Source organism: Girardinichthys multiradiatus, chromosome 19, assembly GCF_021462225.1.
Source record: "Girardinichthys multiradiatus isolate DD_20200921_A chromosome 19, DD_fGirMul_XY1, whole genome shotgun sequence".
Taxonomy (NCBI): Eukaryota; Metazoa; Chordata; class Actinopteri; order Cyprinodontiformes; family Goodeidae; genus Girardinichthys; species Girardinichthys multiradiatus.
Window position 1 is genome coordinate 29983509 of NC_061811.1, and position 26545 is coordinate 30010053.

Sequence of the window (26545 nt, forward strand, 5' to 3'; positions counted from 1 at the left end):
GCGGAAGCAGTGGACTGAGTCTGGAGTAGAAACATCCAGAGCCACTGTGCACAGGCGTGTGCAGGAAATGGGCTACAGGTGCCGCATTCCCCAGGTCAAGCCAGTTTTGAACCAGAAACAGCGGCAGAAGCGCCTGACCTGGGCTACAGAGAAGCAGCACTGGACTGTTGCTCAGTGGTCCAAAGTACTTTTTTCGGATGAAAGCAAATTCTGCATGTCATTCAGAAATCAAGGTGCCAGAGTCTGGAGAAAGACTGGGGAGAAGGAAATGCCAAAATGCCAGACGTCCAGTGTCAAGTACCCACAGTCAGTGATGGTCTGGGGTGCCGTGTCAGCTGCTGGTGTTGGTCCACTGTGTTTTATCAAGGGCAGGGTCAATGCAGCTTGCTATCAGGAGATTTTGGAGCACTTCATGCTTCCATCTGCTGAAAAGCTTTATGGAGATGAAGATTTCATTTTTCAGCACGACCTGGCACCTGCTCACAGTGCCAAAACCACTGGTAAATGGTTTACTGACCATGGTATCACTGTGCTCAATTGGTCTGCTAACTCTCCTGACCTGAACCCCATAGAGAATTTGTGGGATATTGTGAAGAGAACGTTGAGAGACTCAAGACCCAACACTCTGGATGAGCTAAAGGCCGCTATCAAAGCATCCTGGGCCTCCATAAGACCTCAGCAGTGCCACAGGCTGATTGCCTCCATGCCACGCCGCATTGAAGCAGTCATTTCTGCAAAAGGATTCCCGACCAAGTATTGAGTGCATAACTGTACATGATTATTTGAAGGTTGACGTTTTTTGTATTAAAAACACTTTTCTTTTATTGGTCGGATGAAATATGCTAATTTTGTGAGATAGGAATTTTGGGTTTTCATGAGCTGTATGCCAAAATCATCCGTATTAAGACAATAAAAGACCTGACATATTTCAGTTAGTGTGCAATGAATCTAAAATATATGAATGTTAAATTTTCATCATGACATTATGGAAAATAATGAACTTTATCACAATATGCTAATATTTTGAGAAGGACCTGTACATAAGTGCTATTATTTACACAAAAGGTGCATCACATTCGCAGGGCTTCATTTGGTGCAATAATCACTACTGCCACTAGATGTCACCCAAGGGAATTGAATGAAGTTTCGGGTAGTGAACCACTTTATGACACAATGGTTCAAAATGATTCTATGCTTCAAAAAGCCTCATTTTGACATCGCTACTTTTTAGCAATGACCTTTTGTGTCCTGCCCTCCTTGTGCGAAGTGTCAATAGTCATCTTTTGGACAACTGTCAAGTCAGCAGTCTTCCCCATGATTGTGTATCCTACAGAAACCGACTGAGAGACCATTTAAAGGCATTTGCAGGTGTTTTGAGTTAATTAGCTGGTTAATGTGGCACCAGGTGTCTTCAATATTGAACCTTTTCACAATATTCTAATTTTCTGAGATACTCAATTTCGGGTTTTCATTAGGTGTCAGTTATAATCTTAAAAATTAAAAGAAATAAACATTTGAAATATATCAGTCTGTGTGTGATTAATGAATATAATATACAAGTTTCACTTTTTGAATGGAAGTACTGAAATAAATAATTTGTTCACGATATTCTAATTTTATGACCAGCACCTGTAATTATGACCGTGTGCCAGTGTTTTTTCCTTCCAAGCAGAAATAGGCTTCCGTACTTTTCTGAATGCTCATAATGCCATAAATGTTATTGCCTTATTTGGCGCCCCCTACTGGCCACATCTATAACGGCAGCAGGACACTTGACAGGGAGCTCCGACGGTTACAAACGGATCTCTGCACCTCCTGCTGTGCACAGATGGGCCCAGTCAAGACACCAGTCGCCCTAACGCTCCTGTGAACCGCCACTGTATCCATGTCTCCATGTGGCTCGGTGACTGGTAAGTGTGCTCTCCTGTATCTTCTCACACAGAAGGGCCGCATTTTGTTAAAAGCCGTCGTTGCACTCTGTTTTTGCTCCGCTGAGCCACATCGGCTCTGGGTACGCGCTTGTCACCCGAGGTGTAGCGCCGGGTGGAGGGCACATCACTCTGTTGTGTCTGCTCTCTGTTGCACGCCTTTAAGGTGGGAGGTCCCTGTACTGCAAATGTTCCATGACGTGCAGATGGGGGGTTTGCAAGGGGTTCTCACGTCCATGCAGAGACCCCCCTCCTCCTCAGGCTTTCCCCTAGCACATGACTGCTGCTGATCCCCAAAACAAACAGCGAGCTGTCAGGATGCTGTGCTGAGATGGCTGCAGTGTCACATCTGTTCTGCATGTAGTCTGGAAAATACAAGTAAGCTCAGAGGTTTGATTCTTGGATGCTTTTTAGTATTTAAATATCAGGCTCTGACATTGAAAGGTAGGAGGATTGTATGGGATGTTAACCTAGTGCATGTTAGTTTCATAAAGTCGCATTGTACCTTTGCAAAACTAATGACTAAAAGGGACCTGTGTAGTGTTATTAGGGAATAACTGGGTTTTCCTTATTATTTAGCTGGTCCAAAAATAATTTACCACAAATTCCAAAAGAGTGATGTTAAATTATTTATGATGTGTGTTTACTTTAGAAATTCAGTGGTTATTGTGCTTCATCATCATTCTATCTCATAAACATTTGTACTTGCAAAATTGTTCAGTTCCCTTTAAACAGTGATGTTACTTGTTTTCCTCTTTGTTTTATTTTGATTTTATTCGATAGACTAACACAAAGTAGCACACAATTGTGAAGTGGGAGGAAAATGTCAGGTGATTTTTTTTTCCGAAGAAAAATCTGAAAAGTGCGGCATGCATTTACATTCAGCCTCTCCTGAGTTAATACTTTGTAGAACCACCTTTTACTGCAATTACAGCTAAAAGCTCTTTGCCGTATGTCCTTACCAGCTTTGTGCATTTATAGACTAAAATGTTTGACCATTCTTTTTTGGCCAAATAGCCCAAGTTCAGTCAGACTGAATGGGAACTTAATGTGAACAATAATTTCCAAGTCTTTAGGTTTAGGTCTGAACTTTGACTTGGCCGTTATAGTACATGGATATGGTTTGATTCAAACCTTTCCATCATAGCTCTGGCTGTATGTTTATGGTCATTGTCCTGCTGGAAGTTGAACCTCCACCCCAGTTGCAAGCCTTTTGCAGTGTAACAGGTTTTCTTCCAGGACGTCCCTGTATTTTACATCCCTCTTCCTATCAGTTGTGAGGAGCTTCCCTGTCCCTTCTGAAGGGCACATTCCCACAGCATGATGCTGCCTCCACCATGCTACAGTGTGGGGATGGTGCATCCACTGTCAAGGGTTTGGAATATGAGCCAAAAAGTTCCATTTTGTTTTCATCTGACCAGAGAACCTTCTTCTCCTTCATGCATTTGCTGCGTCTAGGGATGGATTTCTTGTCACCGTTGTCCGATTAATGTGAAAAATTTTGAATTTCAGGTGGGAGACACTTTACAGTATCAGGAAAAGATATTTAAAGAGCTAAACTCTTGAAAACATAGTTATCTGGGTAGCTAAAGAAAGATTTTCTGGCTGACAGATTGGCATTTTTCTTTTGCCTGGCTAGTGACAAACAGATTTACTTTTTGTTAGAGCCATACTTAAATGAGTCAGATCAAATATATTCAGTTCAGTGTACTGAGCTTTGATTTCTCTATATATTTTAGGATATTTAGCACTCAAGAGAACACAGGCAAATTGCTTGCATCTCAATCACAGCAGCTTTTAAAGCGCTGTTAAATTTTGTCCTTTTTCTTCTTTGATTTTATGCCAAAGGTAACTGTTAGAGTGGCAAAAATGGGATGTCTGTCAGAGCACTAATCATGTGTTATTACACAGCTAAACCCCATTTTGTCAGCTCATTTCTTTTGTCTTTGTGCTGTAGTCTGTGCCAGTAATTATACATGTAGACAGGAACTGGGAAACTGTTTCAGACATTGGCATGGTTGTCATGGAAACGCACAATCATGTGAGATTATTTTCAGGTACCGCTGTAATGAAGGCATGAGTATATGTTCCTTTGAGGATGGCTTGGAGACACAGGCGAACGAAGCGGCTGATGACGGGGCTTCAGAGAGCACCGGGGTGAATATTTCTGAATGAACTGATGCATCAGGGGAGAAGCAGAGGCTGAGGCTGGCTTTCAGGCGTCATGGTGCTCTGTGTTGCTGTTTGCATCAGCTGTTTGTTCAACATGCAGGAGTTCAGTTACCCTTGTCAGGGATATCTCTCTACAGCATATGACCACCACTACAGGGAGCCAGGGAGGAAAACCTCATTCCTTCCATTCATAAATATTCCCCCACCCCCCTTCTCCCATCCATTTTAGCACTAAGATCATATCAGGCCTGCCTGTAGTCAGGTGCATGTGAGGCATTCGATCACATGCAAATCTGTGGCAGATTTGAGCCAGTCAGCAGAGCTGCAGTGTAGCTCTGGATAGTGGAAATGCCAAGCAGTGTGTGGAACATCCTGGGGGACAGACCATTATATTTATAGAGACGAGCGACTTGACCTTCACTACACATTGAGTATCAGCCATTTTAGTGCCGCTCCTCTAGACACTGAATACAGCATAATGGATCTGAGCTGCAGTGCAGTTAGTTAGCTTCAATTTCATCTTTTGCTTGTCAGAGGCTCCATCTAATAATAACTCGCTGCAATTTCATTCTATGTAGGGACTGTCAATACTTAGTCTATGCATTCACTGTATTTTTTTCTGCTATGCACAGAAATACTGTATTCCGAAGGAAACGGCAGATAAAAGCTCGCAGTTTGAGTTGGACTTCAGCTGTGAGATTAGGTTCAGCTAAGTCATTACACATTGTAAGCCCTGAACTGTTGTTCGGCTGTGTAAGCTTAAGAGTAAAAAAGTTGAGCCATGTACCCACAAAGCCGGTGAAAATCTGAGGCAGCGATTCACAGTTGTGGATCAGTTGTTCTCACCTACTATTACCACAGATTAAAACTAAGGAGGGTGTTCAAAGCAACTGCATGTTTGTCTTTGAATGCCAAACCTTGATTCAGCTCCAAATGGAAACACATGGCACGCTGATGTTTGAAATGTGTCTTTCTAACAAATTAAGAAGACAGGGGACCAAAATGGTGGGCATTTTCACGTGTCATTTCAAGTCGACGCATCGATGTGGATGAGAAATTTACACACATCTCCCATGTGAGTGTGTTTCTGCAGGGAACCTGAAAACAGAAATCCAGTAGGCACCTTTGGAGAGGGGGTGTTCAGGGTGATGTTTTGCATGTACAGTGCCTTGCAAAAGTATTCGGCCCCCTTGAACTTTTCAACCTCTTGCCACATTTCAGGCTTCAAACATAAAGATATAAAATTCTAATTTTTTGTGAAGAATCAACAACAAGTGGGACACAATTGTGAAGTGGAATGAAATTTATTGGATGTGTCAAACTTTTTTAACAAATAAAAAACTGAAAAGTGGGGCGTGCAATATTATTTGGCCCCTTTACTTTCAGTGCAGCAAACTGACTCCAGACGTTCAGTGAGGATCTCTGAATGATCCAATGTTGTCCCAAATGACTGATGATGATAAGTAGAATCCACCTGTGTGTAATCAAGTCTCCGTATAAATGCACCTGCTCTGTGATAGTCTCAGGATTCTGTTCAAAACGCAGAGAGCATCATGAAGACCAAGGAACACACCAGGCAGGTCCGAGATACTGTTGTGGAGAAGTTTAAAGCTGGATTTGGATACAAAAAGATTTCCCAACCTTTAAACATCCCAAGGAGAACTGTACAAGCAATCATATTGAAATGGAAGGAGTATCAGACCACTGCAAATCTACCAAGACCCGGCCATCCCTCTAAACTTTCATCTCAAACAAGGAGAAGACTGATCAGAGATGCAGCCAAGAGGCCCATGATCACTCTGGATGAACTGCAGAGATCTACAGCTGAGGTGGGAGAGTCTGTCCATAGGGCAACAATCAGTCGTACACTGCACAAATCTGGCCTTTATGGCAAGAAGAAAGCCATTTCTCAAAGATATCCATAAAAAGTCTCGTTTAAAGTTTGCCACAAGCCACCTGGGAGACACACCAAACATGTGGAAGAAGGTGCTCTGGTCAGATGAAACCAAAATCGAACTGTTTGGCCACAATGCAAAACGATATGTTTGGTGTAAAAGCAACACAGCTCATCACCTTGAACACACCATCCCCACAGTCAAACATGGTGGTGGTAGCATCATGGTTTGGGCCTGCTTTTCATCAGCAGGGACAGGGAAGATGGTCAAAATTGATGGGAAGATGGATGGGGCCAAATACAGGACCATTCTGGAAGAAAACCTGTTGGAGTCTGCAAGAGACCTGAGACTGGGACGGAGATTTATCTTCCAACAAGACAATGATCCAAAACATAAAGCCAAATCTACAATGGAATGATTCACAAATAAATGTATCCAGATGTTGGAATGGCCAAGTCAAAGTCCAGACTTGAATCCAATTGACAATCTGTGGAAAGAGCTGAAGACTGCTGTTCACAAACGCTCTCCATCCAACCTCACTGAGCTCCAACTGTTTTGCAAGGAAGAATGGGCAAGAATTTCAGTCTCTCGATGTGCAAAACTAATAGAGACAAACCCCAAGACTTGCAGCTGTAATTGCAGCAAAGGGTGGCGCTACAAAGTATTAACGCAAGGGGGCCAAATAATATTGCACACCCCACTTTTCAGTTTTTTATTTGTTAAAAAAGTTTGACACATCCAATAAATTTCATTCTTCTTCACGATTGTGTCCCACTTATTGTTTATTCTTCACAAAAAACTAGAATTTGATCTTTTTATGTTTGAAGCCTGAAATGTGGCAAGAGGTTGAAAAGTTCAAGGGGGCCGAGTACTTTCGCAAGGCACTGTAAATAAAAAAAGTTACATCTCTTCTTCCATATGTCTGCTGTGTCCTCCTGATAGCTTCTGGCAAAATGCAAACTGGACTTCTTATGACCTTCTTCCAAAATTGACTCTTCCATTAAAGTCAGATTTGTCGAGTTCACAAGAGCTGTTCTGTCAACAGAGTCTCCAACCTGAGCTGTGGATTTCTGCAGCTCCTCCAGAGTTACCATGGCCATCTTGGCTGGTGCTATAGTTACTTTAGGCGAATTACCATTCCTTAACAGGTTTGCAGTTGTTCCTCACCCTTTGCCTTTTCTGACGACTGATTAACAGAGCTCTGTGAGATGTTCAAAGCTTGGAGAATTGTTTTCAAGCCTAAGCCACAGCTTCCTCCCTGACCTGTCTGCTGGGTTCCTTGGTCTTCATGATAATGTTATTCACCAATGTTCTTTAACAAACCTCTGAAACCTTCACAGAACAGGTGTAATTATACTGAGATTAAAATACAGAACATTTTTGTACACTATCTACCAATTATGTGACTAATTATGTTCTGATTGATATTGAAAGGTATCAGAGAAAAGATGCTGAATATAAATCCATACTGCACTTAGTTAAGTAGTTTAATGATTATGTAATTCGTAAACCAAAAATACCTCAATTATGTGAAAATTTTATTTTCTGATGTGGGCTCTGGCTAAGCTGTACTTTCGTGTCTTATTTATGGATTACCAAATTACCTGATTAAATTAACTAACACAATAAATAACATGCAGTGAGGCTAACTGACTGTATGATGCGGGTAAGTAAAATGGGCTTTAAATGGATAAATAAAACAGAAGCAGGCATTTTAACGTTGACAAAAATTGAATAAATCAGCGTCACTTGTAAATGGAAACATGTGGCAATCCACTCCTAATTAAGGCAAACAGCATATAAAATGTAATGTAAGATCATGCTTAGAGTAAGTCTTCAGATTTAACACACTGCCGCATTAATGCATAGGCTGTCACATTGAACCCACAGATCATATTCAATGAATCAGGTTTGCAGCTGCACATAATCGACAGTATTGTCCTAGTTTTCGCCTAGTTAATGACACCCTCATCACGACTCTCTCCATTCACAAAGCAAATCCTGTCGTGACGGGAAGAACTGGCTCTGAGCAGGCTGTGGGTGTCTCAGAGCACACAGAATAAGCGTCAGTTTTTGCAGCAGCCTGACATCCAGCCGCATGCTGTCTTTTCACTGAGCTCCTGAATAGATTCACGGTGTAGGAAGTGTACATTCGGAGTGTATGGGCACCATGTGATCAGGGTCTTTCAGAGACACTTCTGCCTTTCTCCTCTTCTCGGCATATGGTGACATATTCCAGTAGGAGACTGGATAATAGAAGGAAATGAATACATGTACCTGAATGACCGGAACACAAGAGATTACAGGCTATGACAACTGAATGATAATCTGAATGACCAGTACTTTAGCAGGGGAGATACAGCAATCAGGGTTTTCTTGTTCAATAACAATTATTTTTGAAGTTTGACCGGCCGATTCTGATTTTCTCTCCTGAGGATTATAACACATTACAAAGAAGAAAAGCATCAAAACATACAGCTTCAACCAGTTATATACTGTAAAAATGACACACACCACTTTTAACCGGTATTAGGTCAGTGATGCTGAGAAAGAGGATTTTTTTTAAGACTTTCTTCAAATTCAGCCATGCCTTTTAACATTTTTGAGAAAGCCCACATGATTTAATGGCTTTATAAGCTTGTGATCGGTTAGTTTACAACTTTTGAGTCAAGAGAAGGCACACTTGCGGATGTATTTCAAGGCCACCCCTCAAATATACTGCTTCATTGTCTGACATCATGGAAAAAACAAAATAAATCAGAAAATTGTGGAACTTCAGAAGTCTGGTTCATCCGGGGTACAATTTGCAGATCCTTGATGGTAACACATTCATCTGTTCTAACTGTAATATGCAAATATGAGCACAATAAGAATGTCCGGCTATCATACTGTTCATTAACTAGACATGTTCTGTGTCCCAGAGATAAACGTGCTTGATTGCAAAATGTGTATATCAATCCCAGAACAAAAGCAAAAGGTCTTGTAAACATGCTGATAGATGCTGGTGCAGGACTGCCAATTTAAACAGTGAAATAAGTCTTACAGAGACATGGGCTGAAAGGCCACTCAGCAAAGAAGAAGCCATATCTCCAAAAGCAACAGAGAAATGTGAGATTATATTTTGAAAATCTACTTAGACAAAGACCTTTAAAATTGAAGTGTTTGGTCATAATGATCATTTTTACATTTGGAGGGAATAAAGGAAAATCTCGCAAGCCTAAAAAAACACCATCATAAGTGTGAAGTACAGGGGTGGGTGTATCTTGGGTTGAGGGACAGGTGCCCTTCACAAAACAGATGGAATCAGGAGGAAAGAACATGATGTGGAAATATTTAAGCAACGTCCTAAGACATCTTAAAGCTTGGGTACAAGTGGGTGAAGGTAGGATATCACCAAATTAGTTACAAAGTGGCTTCAGGACAAAATTAAGTAAACTATTGTGAGAAGTATGTGGAGGGAAACCCAGAATGTTTGATCCAAGTCATATAGTTTAACAGGCAATTGTACCAAATACTAATCTCTCCTGATAAATCTCTCCTGTTATTCTAGCATTTAGCAAATAAAATAGTTTTGGTTATCGTAACTGACCTAAAAGTGGGACTGTTTTTGTCTGATGTCTTGATGTCAGATTGTGGGTACTGTATGTGTCTGTTACATACAGTGTATGCAAATATGCCTTTTCAGCTGTAAATTTATTTTGGTTGATGCATTTTTAGAGCAAAAATTGTGGGAGTTTTCAGTTTTGATGCATTTCATGAAAGGGAAGCAAAACATTTTCGTTGTTTGAGCCGCCAATCATCAATCAGAGCTGATGAAACAGGAAATTGGTCTGATTGATTGGTTTCATCTCTGTTTTGTAGATGAAGTCGATGTTTGGCTCTTTGGATCATGACAGCCCGCCTCCCCACTTTGTGTGTGGAATGAGGCAGCTGCTGCTCTGCTTTCAAACGCAGAGAGATGGAGAGACGGAGGGAGGGAGAGAGGAAAAGCGTCCTTAAACGTGGGCTGTTGTGTAATCCCTCCCAGGGCCCCTTTGCTATTTTTGTGCCTGGGTCCGCACGTCACGGTTGGGTATTTTCTCTGGTGACTTGCTCGCATCAATAGATCTTCTAATGTACACCCAGTCGGCCAGCAGCTTCACAGCTGATGGGACTATTCCTTGCTAATTTCTTTTGTTGTTAGACTCACCCGGACATGAGCAGGACAGGGAGATGGACTGGGCAGCATGAGGAATGTCACATATGACTGTCGACATGGAATGGGGGACTGTTCAAATGTCAGGTTTGTATAAGGATTATATTTGATCTGTGAATGCCAGCTGCTGTAGGAGCCAAGGCTCCCCCACCACCACCACTGTGTGCTTTCTGTCATTGTGATCGCAGAGAAGAGCTGTTGATTTATTCTTTATGCTTTGCTGCCTCGGTAGCACCGCAGAGGGTTTTACCACCCAGTTTGTTTTCAAGCCCGTCATCTCCTTATGATATTTATGGATTAGTTGTCAGCATGAGTCCTCATGCCTGTTCCCTTTAATGGCCAACTTAGCCTCTAATGATGTAATGCGGCAGCATAACGATGGTCTCCATAAGCCAGCATTTGGTTGCTCGTTGTTCTCTCCGGCGTGTGGAAGGCAGTCAGAGATGTCACCCCCCAAAAGATTCTGTAGAGATCACGTCTCCATCCATGTGAACATACTGTACCACCGTCACCCCACGTTCATCCTGAAACACACCTACTGCCACCCACCTACCTCCTGTTGTTCCACATCATTGCTGCTGTGTCACATATTTTGGGATAGGTAAGTGCTTGTTGTCCAGTCTCTGAGGAATTTGGAAGGGGGGCAAAAAGTCCGACTTTGTATGTGAGAGTTTGGATGCATCGGTTCTCCCCCATCTTTACTTTCAAAGGTATGCATTGTTTGTGAGGGTCTTATCTCATTGTCACTCTGCACCTATATTTCCCTACCCTCCACTACTGGCTCACAGAGGATGGAAACTAACCAATGAGGTCACCTTGAAAGGGAGCTCCCTACCAGGGCTCTGAATGTTGTTTCCCCCCTGGCAGCCCGCCTCTCTTTAGTTTACCTTATCTGTAAACCTCACCACTAAAACATAGACCAATATGTCAAGCCTCTGCATCCATCTTTTTCCATGCTTCATAATAGCTTGCAGAAATTGCCAATCTATTTGAAAGCAGAGCTACCGAACCACAAAGGAAATGCTATTTGTCAGGTAGAAGTTCCTCCTCATGACCGCTTTCAAGCATCTCAGGGCATCTCCAGTCACCTTGGATCCCCATCCTCTGGCTCGTGCTTGTGCAGTGTGTGTTGTGCTAACAAAGAAAGGAGGAGAGCCAGAGCAACAGAGCTAGAGTTGGAGAATGTCCTAATTAAGGAGAACTCAGAGGGTTTGAACCAGATAATCTTACATAACCTCATTAGTGAGGACACTGGATTTGATACTGAGAAGATGGAAATGACGTGTCCTCAGATACTCATCCTCATGGCGTGAGGTGAAGATGTGGCTGAGAAGGGGGCTAAGTTAAACCACAAAGTAGTCAGGTGTGTTTGCATGCAGTTCAGCATGTGGTCCAGTGTAGCCCAGCGTGCAGGAGACAACGATGTAGGCTCAGACAGGTGTAAGGATTTCAGTCCAATAGGAGGCAACAGAAATAGCTTTACAGGTTTAACTCAGTAAATCAGAATATTATAAATATTATTTATTTCAGGAATTCAATTCAGAAACTGAAACTTATATTTACATACAGGTGGATATATTTCAAACCTTTATTTCTGTTCATTTTAATAATTATGGCTTCAGATCCCCAGAAAATGTGAACATTGCATAAGACCTAATATAAAGGATTTTAGACATGCAATGTTTAGGCCTGCTGAAAAGTATGTCCATGTATTATACAGTTCATACATACATTCATTACTTGGTTAGGGCTCCTTTTGCATGAATTCTTGCATCAACATGGCGTGGCATGGAGGCGATCAGTCTGTGGCGTTGCCAAGGTGTTGCCTTCAGCTCACCTGCATTGTTGGGTCTGTTATCTGTCATTTTGCTCTTGACAATACTTAATAGTTTCTCTTTGGGGTTTAGGCTGGGCCAGTTTCATTTCAAAAGAGGACTTTTGGACCACTAAGCAACATTCTTGTCCTCTTTCTCACTAGACCTTGTAAGACACTTCTGATGTCGTTTCTGGTTCAGAAGTGGCCTAACACCAGGAATGTGACCGTTGTAGCGCTTGTCCTCGATATATCTGTGTGTGGTGGCTCTTGAAGTCCCGACTTAAAGCTAAAGTTTACAGTTTGTGAATGGTATTTACTTCTATATCCTCTCTAAGCTGCTTTTATTGCTGTCGTATGTGAACCATTTCTTACCAGATTTTTTCCTTCCACTCAACCTTCCAATAAAATGCTTGAATACAGCACTTAGTGAGCAACCAGCATCTTTAGCAAGAACCTTTTGTCTTAACCTTCTAGTGGATGGTGTCCACAGTGGACTGTCAGCAGTCTTTGTCAGGATTGTGTGGGCCATGCCATAATGCTGCAAGCCATATTAAACTGAATTAACAATCAAAATAATATTTTAGTTTCACTGTTTGACTTAAATTAGTTCATTTAATGACATCTTTCACTAAGAGTTAACATTTCTTTTCAATCATGCACATGTGATAAAATGTAAAGGTTAAAGCAGAAAAGCTTTTGTTTCTTTCAATGCTAACACAACACCTGCGTCTTTAAAGAGAAACAGGTTTTGGCCTTGCAGAACAGTTAGATGTTAGATGTACGGGGAAAAAAAATAACTTTTTGCATAAAAGCAATTACCCTTGAAAATTAACTGCTAAATTTCCAGGTCCAATAATATAGGGCAATGTACATTGTTTCCATGGGATCTGCAGCATGTTAGTGTAAAAATTCAACAAGTAAGTTCAAAAAGTGACATAATTAGTGCAGATTTAGCTCAGCCCACTATTGTCCACAGGACCCTTCCCTGTTAAGAATGAGCCCCACTTTAGAAATCCTACTTAAGTAAAGTAACTGGCAGCAAAGTGGAGTTGAAATACTTCAGAAAACGTAAAGGTTAGGTGCTTCTCATTGAGATTTACTAATAATATGGGATAATTAGCTCTAGAACCTCAATAAAGACGAGCTGTTTCCCCACAGGAAGACCTCAAAAACAAAATTAAAACACAGATCAGCCTAAAGTTAAAATTTCAAATCACGTTTTTATTCACTGACATAAATAATGATAGAATATTAGAGAGAAAAGTATCAATTCGACACAAAATGGCTAGACTGGTATATATTCCTCTTTATTTTGTTATTCAGTGAAACGTTTCATAGCCTGTTGCGAATATTGTCTATCCTAAAGTAAATACAACTTTTGAATGAATGGATCTCAGTATAAATTAAATTCATTTTAAACTGTGACAGACTGGATAAGCTTCCAATAGAGTTCAAATACTGTATTTCTACCAAGTGATCATGTGTTGGATGATGTCTTCATGCTGTGAGATTAAGATGTTAATTTTGAAATTGGCTCACTCATGTACCACTTGCACACACACTCTTTCGTCCACAAAATATAAACTTATATTCATTTGTGGTTCTTGTGGTTTCACATAGCTGATTTATGCATCATTTATGGTTTCATGAAATTTGGGATGTTTGACAGGGTTTAGACAGGAAACACTTGGAAAGAGACTAATTTTTTCCATTCCTGCTGCCATTGAGCTTATTTAACATTTTACATTCCAGTTTTGTGTGGGAATGCTTTGAGAAACATCTTAAAATATGTTTCAGTTTATTGAAATGACTTTTTTTTCTGTGTTACTAGTTTGTATTTTGACATCCGTATTTGGAATTTCTAAACTTGTTTTCTTTCTTTATTCTTCCAGGTGACGCCTCCCTGCTGCTCATGTATATGTTAATATCACTAAGGTTATACAACATATACCGTCCTTAAAAATTTATCACAAGTGAACTCATTGGATTCATGGAGTCACTCAACGCTCCTGCAGGGGCGAAGGGCTGCGCTGAGGGTCAGGAGAGAAAGATTGCAAAGAAAAAAGGCACATCAGAAGCTGTTCTGAGACATTCAGTTGAATCAGAAAGCAAAGGGTGGCACCAAGAATCAGAAGAAGTTCAGAGCAGAGACATGTGTAGTTTTAGTAAAATATCTGACTCAGGGAAATCTCAGCAATTTGAAGATCAGTTCTCAAAAGCCCTGTCCTCAAGCCATCCAGACTATGAGGTGTCTTCATATCCGCCACAGCCCACAAAACCCTTCTCTGTTGGCAGACAAAAAGCTTTAGCACAGTCGCCAGGATCTTTGAGTCAAAAGAAGTCATCCGCTTCAACTGAAGTCCAGCAACAGTGTTCCCATTCAGGGATAGACCAGCTGTCAGAAGCGACAGCTAAGGTGGAGCAAAAACCACAAAAGTCAGGAAAGTATGTATGTGATTACTGTGGCAGGGCATGTGCCAAACCCAGTGTTCTTAAGAAACATATTCGCTCCCACACTGGGGAACGGCCCTATCCATGTGTCCCCTGTGGGTTCTCCTTCAAAACCAAGAGTAACCTGTACAAACACAGAAAGTCCCATGCTCACTCAGTCAAAGCTGGAACGGTGCCATTATCAGAGCTTGGGTCTTACAATGCCAATATGGAGCAGGGGTCTATTGAAGGGGAAGGAGAGTTATTTTCTGATGCTGAGCAAAGCACGGACACGGACGAGGACACTCTTAATGACCCACTGCTGCTGCTGGACTCTCCAATGGAGGGATCAGATAACACTGCTGTAAAAGTGCTAAACCTCATTGCTCAAAAAAAGGGAGCCACATCAATGTCAGGTCAGGATGGTTCATCCCAACCACTAGAAATCAATGCATCTCCTGTCACAGCCGAGGCCAGTCGTGCAATCCAATCTTCCACTATCAAGCAGAGGCTTGCGCTTCGGCTGTCTGAAAAGAGAAGTGGCGACTCGGAGCAAAATCTGTCCCTTCCAAGTCAATCCAGCAAGGGCAGCACGGACTCAGGCTACTTCTCACGCTCCGAGAGTTCGGAGCATCAGACCGGACCTCCAAACACTAATGCAAAGTCCTATCAAGAAATCATGTTCGGGAAGTGTTATCGGCCAAGCCCAAAGCAGACATCATCTTATGAATCTGGGGAACGTTTTGAGAAATGCTCTGAGAAAGGTGTGTCCCGTGTTTTCACTCAAGAAAAAGATGCAGTTGAATCAATCAAAATAAACACCAAATCATTTCTAAAGGAGGAGTTTAAAGAGTCTCAGTTAGACGCTGGCTGTGACATGGGGCCTCTGATCCGAAGCAACTCAATGCCAACATCCTCAGCCGTGTGTCTGACAATGCCACAAACCCTCAGAGGGAGCCACTCATTTGATGAAAGAGCCAGCACAGGGGGGATGAGGAGACTAAAACGTCAAGGTGCTTTTGAGCTGTCTGTGCATGATGGTCACACTGAAGCTGAGAGCCATGGAAAAATTACTGAGGCTTCTCACTCTGGGTTGGACATGGAAAGCTGCACGTCTTTGGCACTTGGTACGACTCCACACAAACATTCAATGGACCTGGCAACACGCAAGCGTCGCAAAGAGAAGAGGGAGGAGGAGGACTTGCTAGGGCAATATGAGGGGCATCAAAAGCAGTGTGAGGAAATGTTTGATTCAGGCAAGGACTATGATATAAAGCAAGCTGCAATGGGGATAATAGCTTTAGGTAGGGGACATTTGGACAGGTGTGATATGGACATATCAATGAACCTTGACATATCAGGTAGAAAAAACCTAGGCAATGTAATTTCAGTTATCCAGCACACAAACTCAATAAACAGGCCTCATACTGACCTGTCAGAATCTTTCAAATATTATAGTCAACGACTGGAAACTATGTCTTCCTTACAAGCAATGGAGGCCAGTGAATTGTTTGAAATGGAACGGGACATGAGATTAAGCCAGTCAGTTCTGCTTGGGCCCAAACTTGTGCGACAGCCAAATATACAAGTCCCAGAAATTAGGGTCACAGTTGAGCCTGACAGTCCAGAAAAAGCTCCGGAGGTGCCCATGAAGGAGCCAGAGAAACACATTGAGGAGTTTCAGTGGCCTCAAAGGAGTGAAACGTTAGCACAATTCCCTCCAGAAAAGCTCCCTCCCAAGAAAAAACGGCTTCGCTTGGCTGAAATCGAGCACTCCTCTGGTGAATCAAGTTTTGAGTCCGCTTGCACCAGTCTGTCCCGCAGCCCGAGCCAGGACAGTAACTTATCCTATAGCTCCACTTTTTCCTTTGACAGAGAGGAGAGCTTGAAATCAACCTCTCCAGGCAGGCAAGATGAATTTGGCAAATCTCTAGAGCTCTTAGCTGTGCCAGGGTGTGGGCACTCCCTCTCTGTGCTTAGCCAGCGTCAACAGCATGAAATGAGACGCTCCTCTTCAGAGCAGGCGCCGTGCAACTTGCACAAGGAGTTCCCAGAGGTTCGCAGCATATCATTTGACTATGGCAGCCTTTCTCCAACCTCCAAAGTTAGATACGTGGACATCAGTGCTGTAAAGGAGAGAAGGAGGGGAAACTTGGTGCGACAGGAGTCACTGAATATGGATACTGAAGTTACACAAGTCCCCTCACAAGTGCTTTCACAGTACCTCAGCAACACCTCACCTCCATTTGCAGCAGCCACTGTTCTGCCACAGACTTTGCCAATAATTTCTGTTGGGAACGCATTTCCCCAACTACCTAATCCTAGCCTAGTAGTTCCTGTTAGAATTCAGACATACGTGCCGTCCTTTGGCAGTATCACGTACACCTCATTATCACAGATCTTTGACAATCAGTATGAGAGCATTAGCTCCACAACGTCCCCCCACCTGAGTAAAATCTCACGCTTGTCTGGAAATCTTGATCCTCATAATGCATTCTCAAAGCAGCCTACAGTTAACACCATCCGTATTGAGGCCCTGGATTTGTCATCAGCCAAACTAAAGACAGGCATCCCTCTGTCTCTGACCTCCAGAACTATATCAACTACTAATGCCTCGAGTGGGGGAGCAAACAAGCGGATGCTTTCCCCTGCCAGCAGCTTGGACCTATTCATGGAGGTGAAGCAGCAAAAACGAGTGAAGGAGGAGAGAATGTTTGGGCAAATCGTGGAGGAGCTGAGTGCTGTAGAGTTAGGGAAATGCCATTTGAGTGAAGAGAAGGGGTGCAGGTCAGAGATGGAGGTTGCGTCAACACATGTCATAGGGGATGCAAGCAGGACTTCCTTCATTACACATCAAAAAGTGACTGAGCCTAATGACTCTGAAAGCGCTATGGAAAGTAGCTCCCTGGAAACAAGCTCACCCCCTTACTCTGTCATATCAGGCAGCAAAGCAAGTGAACGGGTGCAGATGGATGTTGTGGCCCAGCTGGGTACCAGTCAAGACACCATGATCTCAGGCGCAGAACATTCAAGACTCTCTCAGTTTCCAAGCCTCCGCACGACGACAGGCGTGAGCTGGTGTTACCTCAACTACACAAAGCAGAGTTGCTCACAGGTCGACACCCCTTTTGCGTCCGTGTATGCAACATGGTGCGTTAGCTCTCACAATCCCAATCCCCTGAAACTGAGTACCAGCATTGCTCTGGGTCTGCTGCAGTCCAGACAGAGGGGAGACAAGGTTATATACTCAGTAGCTGCAATGTGCCAACCTGGCACGGGAAAACTAGTTTCATCCCTCATCCTCTGGAGACAGACCATGGAACAGGTGAGTAAATTATCCCATCTGTTTGAACTGAAAAAGCAAAAAATACTCAATCTCAGGTTACCTGAGGGGAAAGTGTCTTTTATAGAATATGTAATTGGTTTTACTGATTTCATCTGTTTTTTTAAATGATTAGATAAATTAGTACCTCGAACTGTGCTGATAGCTTTTCATCCCGGCAAGAGACAATGGTTCGAAATGCACGTGGTTTGAAGGGCAATTTTACCCAAAAACTGGAAACCTGTGTACCTCAATGATTTGGCAGAAGGTTCTGGAGAGTTTAATTTGATTTATCTCTTGTTTTTCATTCATTTTTGGAACACACGAACTTGTATTTTGAAAAATGATAAGAAATGTTCAACTCCAAAGCTTTATATCAGGGTGCCTATTTTCTCTTCTATGTACTGGGGTTGACTTTAAAAGGGTAATTCGGTGTTTTATTTTTTTTAAGTAAGATTCATATAAAAGGTTGGAAACAGTTAATATCTGACCTGCAGTAGATAACTCTCCATTCTTTACACTTGGAGGCTAAAGCTAGAAACTAGTCCAGGAGGGCCCAAGACCAAAGGAGCATCTTAAATCATAATAATGGTGGTTTACACAATTGTCTTTTCTCTAAAATAAACCCATTATAGTGGTTTAATTGACGCATTATTGCTTTTTATATTTAATGTAACTGCAGCTGAAAATGCTTTACATGTTCTGTTCTCAGTATATGTTTCACACAGGAAGATCACTGTATGTTCACAGCCTCCTGTCTTTCCCATGTAAATAACCATCAGCTTCTGTGTAAATAACTGTGGAATCCAAATGTAATAATTGTTTAAAGAGTCATAAAACAGCATTTGCATAGACTACTATGATGTTTTTTGAGATAGGGGTTTGCATTAGTTGGTTATTTATACAGGTGCTGGAGGTACGAGGTTATGCATTACAAATTATCTTCCTGTGTTAGTCGTATTGAGAACCAAACAAGTAGAAAGGATTCTTGTCAGATGAACTGTCCATTAATGTAAAGCAATTTAAAAGTAAGGTTCACTTTAACTACTATAATAATTTAGCTTTTTTAAACATAAATGTAAACTCTACATGTTTTGTTTGCATGTTTCACACAGGAAGATCATTGGTGTTGCACTGCCTCCAGCCTACATTTCCCATGTAAATAACATTTGGCTTCAGTGTAAATTATCCATTGTAAACATTAGGTTGGTTTAAAGGATCATAAAATACTGTTTGGATAAGCCACCATGATGTGTCAATAATAGGAGTTTCTAAAAGACGACATAAGTCTGCTTTGATCTTAGCCCCACTTGGACTAACTCTTAGCTTTAGCTTTCAAACCCAAATCCCAACACAACAACAAGCAATTTCTGCATCGCTAGCTGTCTACACTAACTGGATAGCAGCACTGCCTAAAATATCTGGCTTTCCATTAAAAATAATCATTTTATGAGACTCTGATTCTGCCTTCACTTAGAAATGTAAAAAAAAGTATTTTAAGAGAAGCATCTTTTCCAATTTTGCACATTCCTCTTTGATGGCTCTGATGGCTCTGAGCAACGCTACCACGAGCTGCATTGCTCGTGGTAGCACAGGAAAAGCTTGTAAAACAACGCAGGAGAAAGAGCACACATGTAGCAGCCATGAGTGGAGCATACAGTATACTTGCACAACAAAACCAGGGTCGAGAAAGGTGCGCAATGGTCTGGTTGGCGCTTTGAATTGCTAACAACCGCCTTGACATTCCTATTCAGAGTAAAATTCGGAATTAGAGTGATCATATATTCAGAAGGAAGGTTCCACTGGGACTGGTTTGTATACAAAATGAAGTGAATAATCTGCTGCAGGTAAGATATTGACTGCTTACATTTTTCTCACAGAACCTGACTTTAAATATCCTACACTATCCCTTTTAAAGAAGTTTAAAGATACATTAAGGCAAAACTCTATGTTGCCTGCAGTGGGCTTTTCCCAGGGTGCAGCAAATCACATGTTTGCAAAACATGCCGTGTAACACCATGCGTGACACTTTATATTGGACGCATCACATTACACTGTCGATTCTTTGCCCACATCGAACGGGTGGTAATGCGGTGTGTATTCATCTGATTCAGTTGCAAAGGAAACCGGAGCCCAAAGAGGTGGACATCACCTATGGGAAGAAGGTGAAAGACATCAGCTGCAGAGCTAAAACAGCCAAGGAGGAGTGGAAAGAGAGGGAGGCCTCTGCAAACCAGGCAGTGCCAACACGAGTTAAGATCTTCGAAGGAGGGTCAGTCAGCACACAAGTTCTTGTAACATTTGTCAATGTAATTTGTGCTCCAGTTATTTTTAGGTATACTAACTGCATGCAAAAGCAACCTATGCTGTTTGTTTCCTGTTCAAAACTAAAAATAGAAATGCTATATGTTGTCTTTTTAAGGTATAAGTCCAATGAAGACTATGTGTACGTCAGAGGTCGAGGCCGGGGGAAATACATTTGTGAGGAGTGTGGTATTCGCTGTAAGAAGCCAAGCATGCTGAAAAAGCACATCCGGACCCATACAGATGTGCGACCGTACATCTGCAGGGTTTGCAACTTTGCCTTCAAAACCAAAGGTGGGTACTTCTTATTATGAATTAGTGAATTATAGAAACTACGGTGGTAGTCGAAAACGAATCCTGTAAGTTGTTGATGGAAGAAATCTATTAAATAGAACTTGCCGAAATCAAATGTAGAACATACAATTTGCTACACTCGCAAACATCCTGTAGTTTGTGTTGTTGTCGGAGGTGTGGCAGGATTGTGCAATATCAGCAACTGATTACATTTGATCTCATTTAGTTATGTGATAGACCAACATAATGTTGCACATGATTTTGAAGAGGTGGGAAAATAATACAGGTTTTTAACATTTCTTACAAATAACAATCTGAAAAGTGTGACTCGGATTTGTATTCAGTCCTCATTGATCTGATAACCCCCCCTAAAAAAAATAAAAATACAGCCTTTAGAAGTAATCTAATTAGTGAACAAACAGGATTATGAAGCCCAAGGAACGCACCAGACAGCTCGGGCATAAAGTTGTGAAGATGTTTAAAGCAAAGTTAGTTTATAAAACAATATCCTACCGCTGAACATCTCACAGAGCAGTGTTTAGTCCACAGCTGAAAATCTGCCAAGATGTGGTTATCCACCTAAATTGACAAGCAGGGAAAGAAGACCATTAATAGAGGAGCAGTCAAGATACCCATGGTAACTCTGGAGAATATGCAGAGATCCAAGTTTCCATCAATGCTCCACATATCTGGCTTTTATAGAAGAGTGGCAAGGAGAATACCATTGTTGAAATAAAACCATAGGAAAGCCCAATTTAAAGCCACAAGCCATGTAGAGGACATAGTAAAAATGTGAAGGAAGGTGCTCTCTTCTGGTGAGACCAAATCTGAATTTTTCAGCCTATATGGAAAAAGCTATTTCATTATGCTGCGGGGATGCTTTTCTTCAGGCGAGACAGGGAAGCTGGTCAGAAACTCATTTTCAATCAGGATGATGACTCTAAACATACAGGGAGAGCTACTGTGGAATGCTTTTGATCAAAGCATATTTATGTTAAAATGGCTCGTTGCAAGATGTAGAAATTGCTGGTCAGAGATGCTGTCCATTTAGTCTGACTAAGCTTGGGCTATTTTGCAAAGAAAAGTGGACCAAATGTCAGAGTTCAGATGGCAAAGTTAGTAGACTCATAGCCCTAAAGATTTGCAGTAGTAACTACAGCAAAAGGTTGTTCTACAAAGTAATGTCTCTGGGGGGCTGAATACAAATGTGTGCCACACTTTTCAGATTTTTCTTGGTCAAGACACTTCCATGTCTTGGTAAGACCCCAGTAAAACACTTTGAAGCTTTGTGGTTGTAATGTGACAAAATGTGAAAAGATTATTGGTATTAATTTGTAAGCATTCTAATTGCTTCATCTCTTTGTATTGTAGTTATCCTTTTATTTGAGAAAACAAAGGACAAACATTTACCTTTTCTCAACAGGAAACCTGACTAAACATATGAAGTCAAAGGCGCACATGAAGAAATGTCTTGAACTGGGAGTTTCAGTGACAATGGATGACACAGACATACAGGAACATGGTAAGACCTTAAGGTGTAATACTCTGGCATATGTCTTGTTGTATACTGCAATAAATTCTTCTAAACTATTTGATGGGTCTTTTAAAGCGGACAACATCCAACAAGAATCCAAGACAGATGTGGCAGCAACCACCAAACATCAGTTCTCAGATGCTGAGGACTCTGAAGGCATGGATGAAGAAGCAGATGAAATAGATGAGGAAGATGAAGAGGATGATGAGTATGAGGGAGACTTCACCCCAAAGCTGCATTCAAGAAGTACAAGTCCTCAGCCATGTGGAGTGACCTCGGAGTCCGTTACTGCCAGCTCTGCCATCCATGGTTGCTCCCTAACCACACCAGCTGGACCAGACATCCATCAGCAATCCTCTGGCCAGGATAATCGTTTTGCCCTCACAACAGAACAGAGGGAGAAGTCTGTGGATGAAGACTCTCTAACTATGCTGCCACTGGACCAGACCAGTCTCCTTTTTGACCCTTACTCTTCGTATCTGCTGTCTCCTGGTTGGGAATCTCCAATCAGGGAGCCTTCTCCTTCACGGCTACGGTATCCATCCCCGAGGCGGGAGCTGTCCCCACGAGGTCGCTCTTCACCAAGGTGGGACTCCTCGCCACTGAGGCCCGGATCACCCATCTTCAAATCCATCCAACATCCATCCCCAGTCTCGTTGGAACGACCAATGTCTCCTGGGACAGAGGTAGCAGGAAAGCGAGAATCCTCTGTGAGGGGCAGGCAGAGGGTTGTGTTGAGGGCTGTGTCACCGCGCAGAGGTTCGCACCAACATAAAGGCAGCTGTGATAAAACCAGACACCAGGCTAAGATGGAGATGGTTCAACAGCAACAGGTTTTTGAAATGGTAATAGTTTGTTCCTTATGCATCTCTGCTACACGGTCTTGCAAAAGTTTACTTACATTCACATTTTGTCGTGACACAGTCACAAACTTCCATGTATTTTGGGGGGAGGGGGTTAAGTTATAGACCAACACAAAACAGTGAGATTTAAGGTGAACGTAAAAGTGATGGAGCTGCACAATTGTCAGCACTTCTGCTGACAGTTAAAAATCAAACAGTATAAGTTACAATTTTACAATTATGCTCTACTTTGTGTTGGTATATCCTATAAAATCCCAACAAGAAACGTTGATGTTTGTGGCTGTAATGTGGTAAAATGTGAAAAACATCAAGTGGTGTAAATGCCTTTGTAAGCTTCTGTAAAAGTAATTTTGGATTCATCCTAAACTGTTTGTATAAAATCCTATGAATGTACCCTAAATACTTTATAAGGATGACCCCTCACCATGTTGTGGCAACATTTCAATCCTGATCCAAACGATGCCCAGACAATCTATCATTAGAGCTTCATTTGCAAGTATTTCTTTGTAAATATCTTACATTCCTTTGTGATTTTGTACTAATAAATGTTCACATGCTGGCGGTGGAACTGCTGCTAACCCTGCCAGTAATATCGTTTCAGGATCAAAGGAGCACCTTGGCTCCTGCTCAGCTGGGTGCTGCCAGTTCTCATCACCAGAACATCCTCAGCCACCTCCCACTTCACTCCCAGCAGCAGGCCCACTCTTTGCTCCCCGTTGTTCCTGTCGGAGGGCTCCAGATGTTGCACTCCCCGGCTTCACCCAGCACCAACGCCGGCACCTCACCAGAGCCGAGCCCCCAGAGCAGCGAAGGGCAGCTGTGCAGCAGCAGGGAGGGATCGTTGCACGGGCCCGAGACAGGAGAAGAGAACATCGAGGGCCGCCACGACAAAAGTCCTGAGTTGCCCGCCAGGGAAAGCAGACAAGAAGAGAGCGTTCAGACCTGCTTGAAAGCCATTGCTTCGCTGAAGATTACCATAGAAGATCCTCATTGAAACCTTTTTTTGTTCCCACGACCCACTGCACCTGCAACCGTCCTCAGCCCTTTAGCCCACCTTGTCTTTATCCTATTAGAGGCAATATAATGACATTTCCCCTGGTCTCGCATGATCAAACTCCACAGAGACTCTTTGAAGGATCTTTTGCAAATGGATCAAGAATCATTATTGGGTGCAGTTGCAATATGGAAAGATATTATGCTAATATGCCTTTTTGTGTGAGATCGTAGTTTGCGCACAATTGCACAACAATTAACATTTATGGGTCCTGTACAAATGTCCTTAACATATACTATTACTTAGATGCATACAAGCAGTGTATTTTGCAGTGTGTACTTTGAAAATAGACTGTTGTTTCTGTTACTCATATCAAGATGTGATGCAGTAGTTCTGTAATTAAAGACTATTTATAAGGGGAAACGTATGTGTACTATGAAACAGTCTGACCAAATTTTAAGTAGATGCTTCATGTGCAGTTTGGTGCTTCTGATCAAGCAGCAAGGGTATGTGCCTTTTCTTTCTTTTTGCTTTTCTTTTGCTTTTCTTCATTTCTGTATTTGCAACTAAGTAAGGACAACATCCAAGGACTCTTACTATGAAGAGGCTGCACTTTCTGGGAAGGCTTTGTGGGTTTTTTGACAGATGGATTTATGTGAAGCAATCTTAAATGTTACGTTGCTCTTTTCTTAATGTCGTGGTTTTTATCTTGGTAAAAAAAATGCATGGGATTTGCTATTGCACAACCATAGAGGAAATAATTATGTAATTATGAATACTGTAAGATGTATTTATATATTAGAACGTAAGCACTTATTGATACTGGTAAACATTTGACAACTATTTATATGGTATATCTGTATTTATGCAGCAGTTATGCAGTGAGCCACTCCGGCGTTGCTTTTGATCTCATGAAGTTGCTTTAATTAAGCTTGTTTTCTCGCTTATGCAGATGGTCATGAGTGTTTTCATGAGTTTTAAAGATGCACTTTCACCCTTTTTTGTTTGATGATGAAGCTGACATTGAGTCTGGTGGGGAAAAAAAAAAGAGTAAAACGTTTCCTTGTGGTTGTCGAAACATTCCTCTTGTTTTTCGCGTCTGTCATTGTGTGAAATGTTTTGCACACAAATCCAAGGGGCTACAATGGTCGGTCGATCTTGAACTGTTTCGCATTTTCATGTCAAACCTGGATAAATCCATGCCATTTACTGCAGGTAATAATAGAGCAACAATGTTAACGGCCTGACTAATAGTGTTTCAACTCAAGTTTGCAAGTAGCCACTCATTCTAAAACATTACTACTTCTCTGTATATGTAAATATGTGTATTTTTATGATTTAAACTATTTTTGCAGTGTTGTATTCTGAAAACGTTTTGTGTGGATTTCTATCTCTTTCAGAGGTAAAACATCTGCAGAGGTTTCGTGAGGGAGATAAGAAGAATAGCACAGTGTTTCATCTTTAAAAAAAAAAAAATGCATTTATCTTGAAGTGGCTGTCAGTTCAAGACTGGATTCAAACATTTCAAACTAAAAGCAACCATTACTCAGTCATGTTTACATAGACAATTTAAAGGTGCACTGCTTTAAATTAGTTTTCTTTCGTGGAGATGGGTGGCGCTTTTTGTCCTTTTATTTGTTGCTGTGGCGCCTGGAAATGCTTTAAAATGTGAAGGGAAAGTGAAGTCTGCTTTGGCCTACAGTATGTATTCAGATTCTGTTCTTTATCAGTGTGTATTCATATTCACCGAACTGCATTGTGCCTCTCATGTCAATGGCAATTCCCTGTAAAACAAATAGAGGGCGAATCATTTTACCTCTAAGGTGAGATTTTTTTGTTTCCTTTGAGGGGAAAACCTAAGTTGCCAATCTGTTGTTTTGCTATTTGCGTCAAAAACTGGTTAGTCTGGACGGAGTGCCTCTTTTGTGCTATGAGGAATTTATTGTTTGGTGCTCTACTTTTTCAGATTAAATTTAAAATTGTTTTAAAAGGATATCCTGTGTTGTGGCTTATTACTTCTGATAATTCTTCCAAATCTCTCTACCCTTAAAGCTCAACTCGGATTTAAATGAGAGCCCATTGGAAAAGGCTTTCACAAGAAATCACTTAAATGTTATTTTTAGGGGAAGATATGTAAAACATGGGATAAACCCTGCGTACTGACCTCTTCTGGTGAAAATGCGCTATTGCAGTCAGAACATGCAGCAGGAACAATAAATGAGTGCTTCCAAAAATAGTGCTCACTTTGTGGATTGAAATTCAACCACATTCAAGGTTTATATCTGTTTGCATGGAGTCGAGCAGACCTGCATTATCTCCCCTGCTTTGTTTTCTGTTGAAGCATTTCTGACACTTGGAAAAAAAATGTGCTTGGCATGTGTTGGTTTTGAGCTTTAAAATCATGGTTATGAAATACTAATTTATCATAAGATAGAAAGTCTGATTTATTCTTTTATGTCATTAAGAGATAAAAAGCAGTTGTGAGATGTAAGATGCACTTGTAAGCAGTTAAATAAGTGAATGAGGAAGGAAATTATAATGTTGATTTTCAAAGTCATCATTATGATGGAAAGTCATGATTATAGGATGCACCCATAATCATGTGTTTCAAAGTAATGGGTATAAGTTTTAATGTTAAAATATGAAATATGGACTTTAAAACTCTTAATAATTGAGTTTAAAGTCAAAATGACTAAGCCTGAATTATAAAAGAAAATAAATAAAAATGTTGACTTTCAAAGTCATCATGAGATTCAAAGTCTTAGGTATAAATTTTAAAGTTAAAATATAAAATTAAG

The 26545-nt window shown here is 41.4% G+C and overlaps 1 protein-coding gene across 2 annotated transcripts; it reads left to right on the forward strand.

Moving 5' to 3' along the window:
- The first annotated feature begins 1762 nt into the window (after positions 1-1762).
- On the forward strand, positions 1763-25740 carry hivep2b (HIVEP zinc finger 2b). 2 transcript variants are annotated; one of them, XM_047345183.1, is made up of 7 exons: positions 1763-1910; positions 13899-17761; positions 19873-20030; positions 20181-20356; positions 21780-21878; positions 21966-22735; positions 23355-25740. In XM_047345183.1, exons 2-7 carry the CDS (start codon positions 13997-13999, stop codon positions 23745-23747), a joined length of 5361 nt encoding a protein of 1786 aa, XP_047201139.1. In that variant the 5' UTR covers positions 1763-1910; positions 13899-13996; the 3' UTR covers positions 23748-25740. The 2 variants fall into 2 exon arrangements, with proteins under 2 accessions (XP_047201139.1, XP_047201137.1); XM_047345181.1 differs by lacking the exon at positions 1763-1910 and adding an exon at positions 9976-10277.
- Positions 25741-26545: the final 805 nt, after the last annotated feature.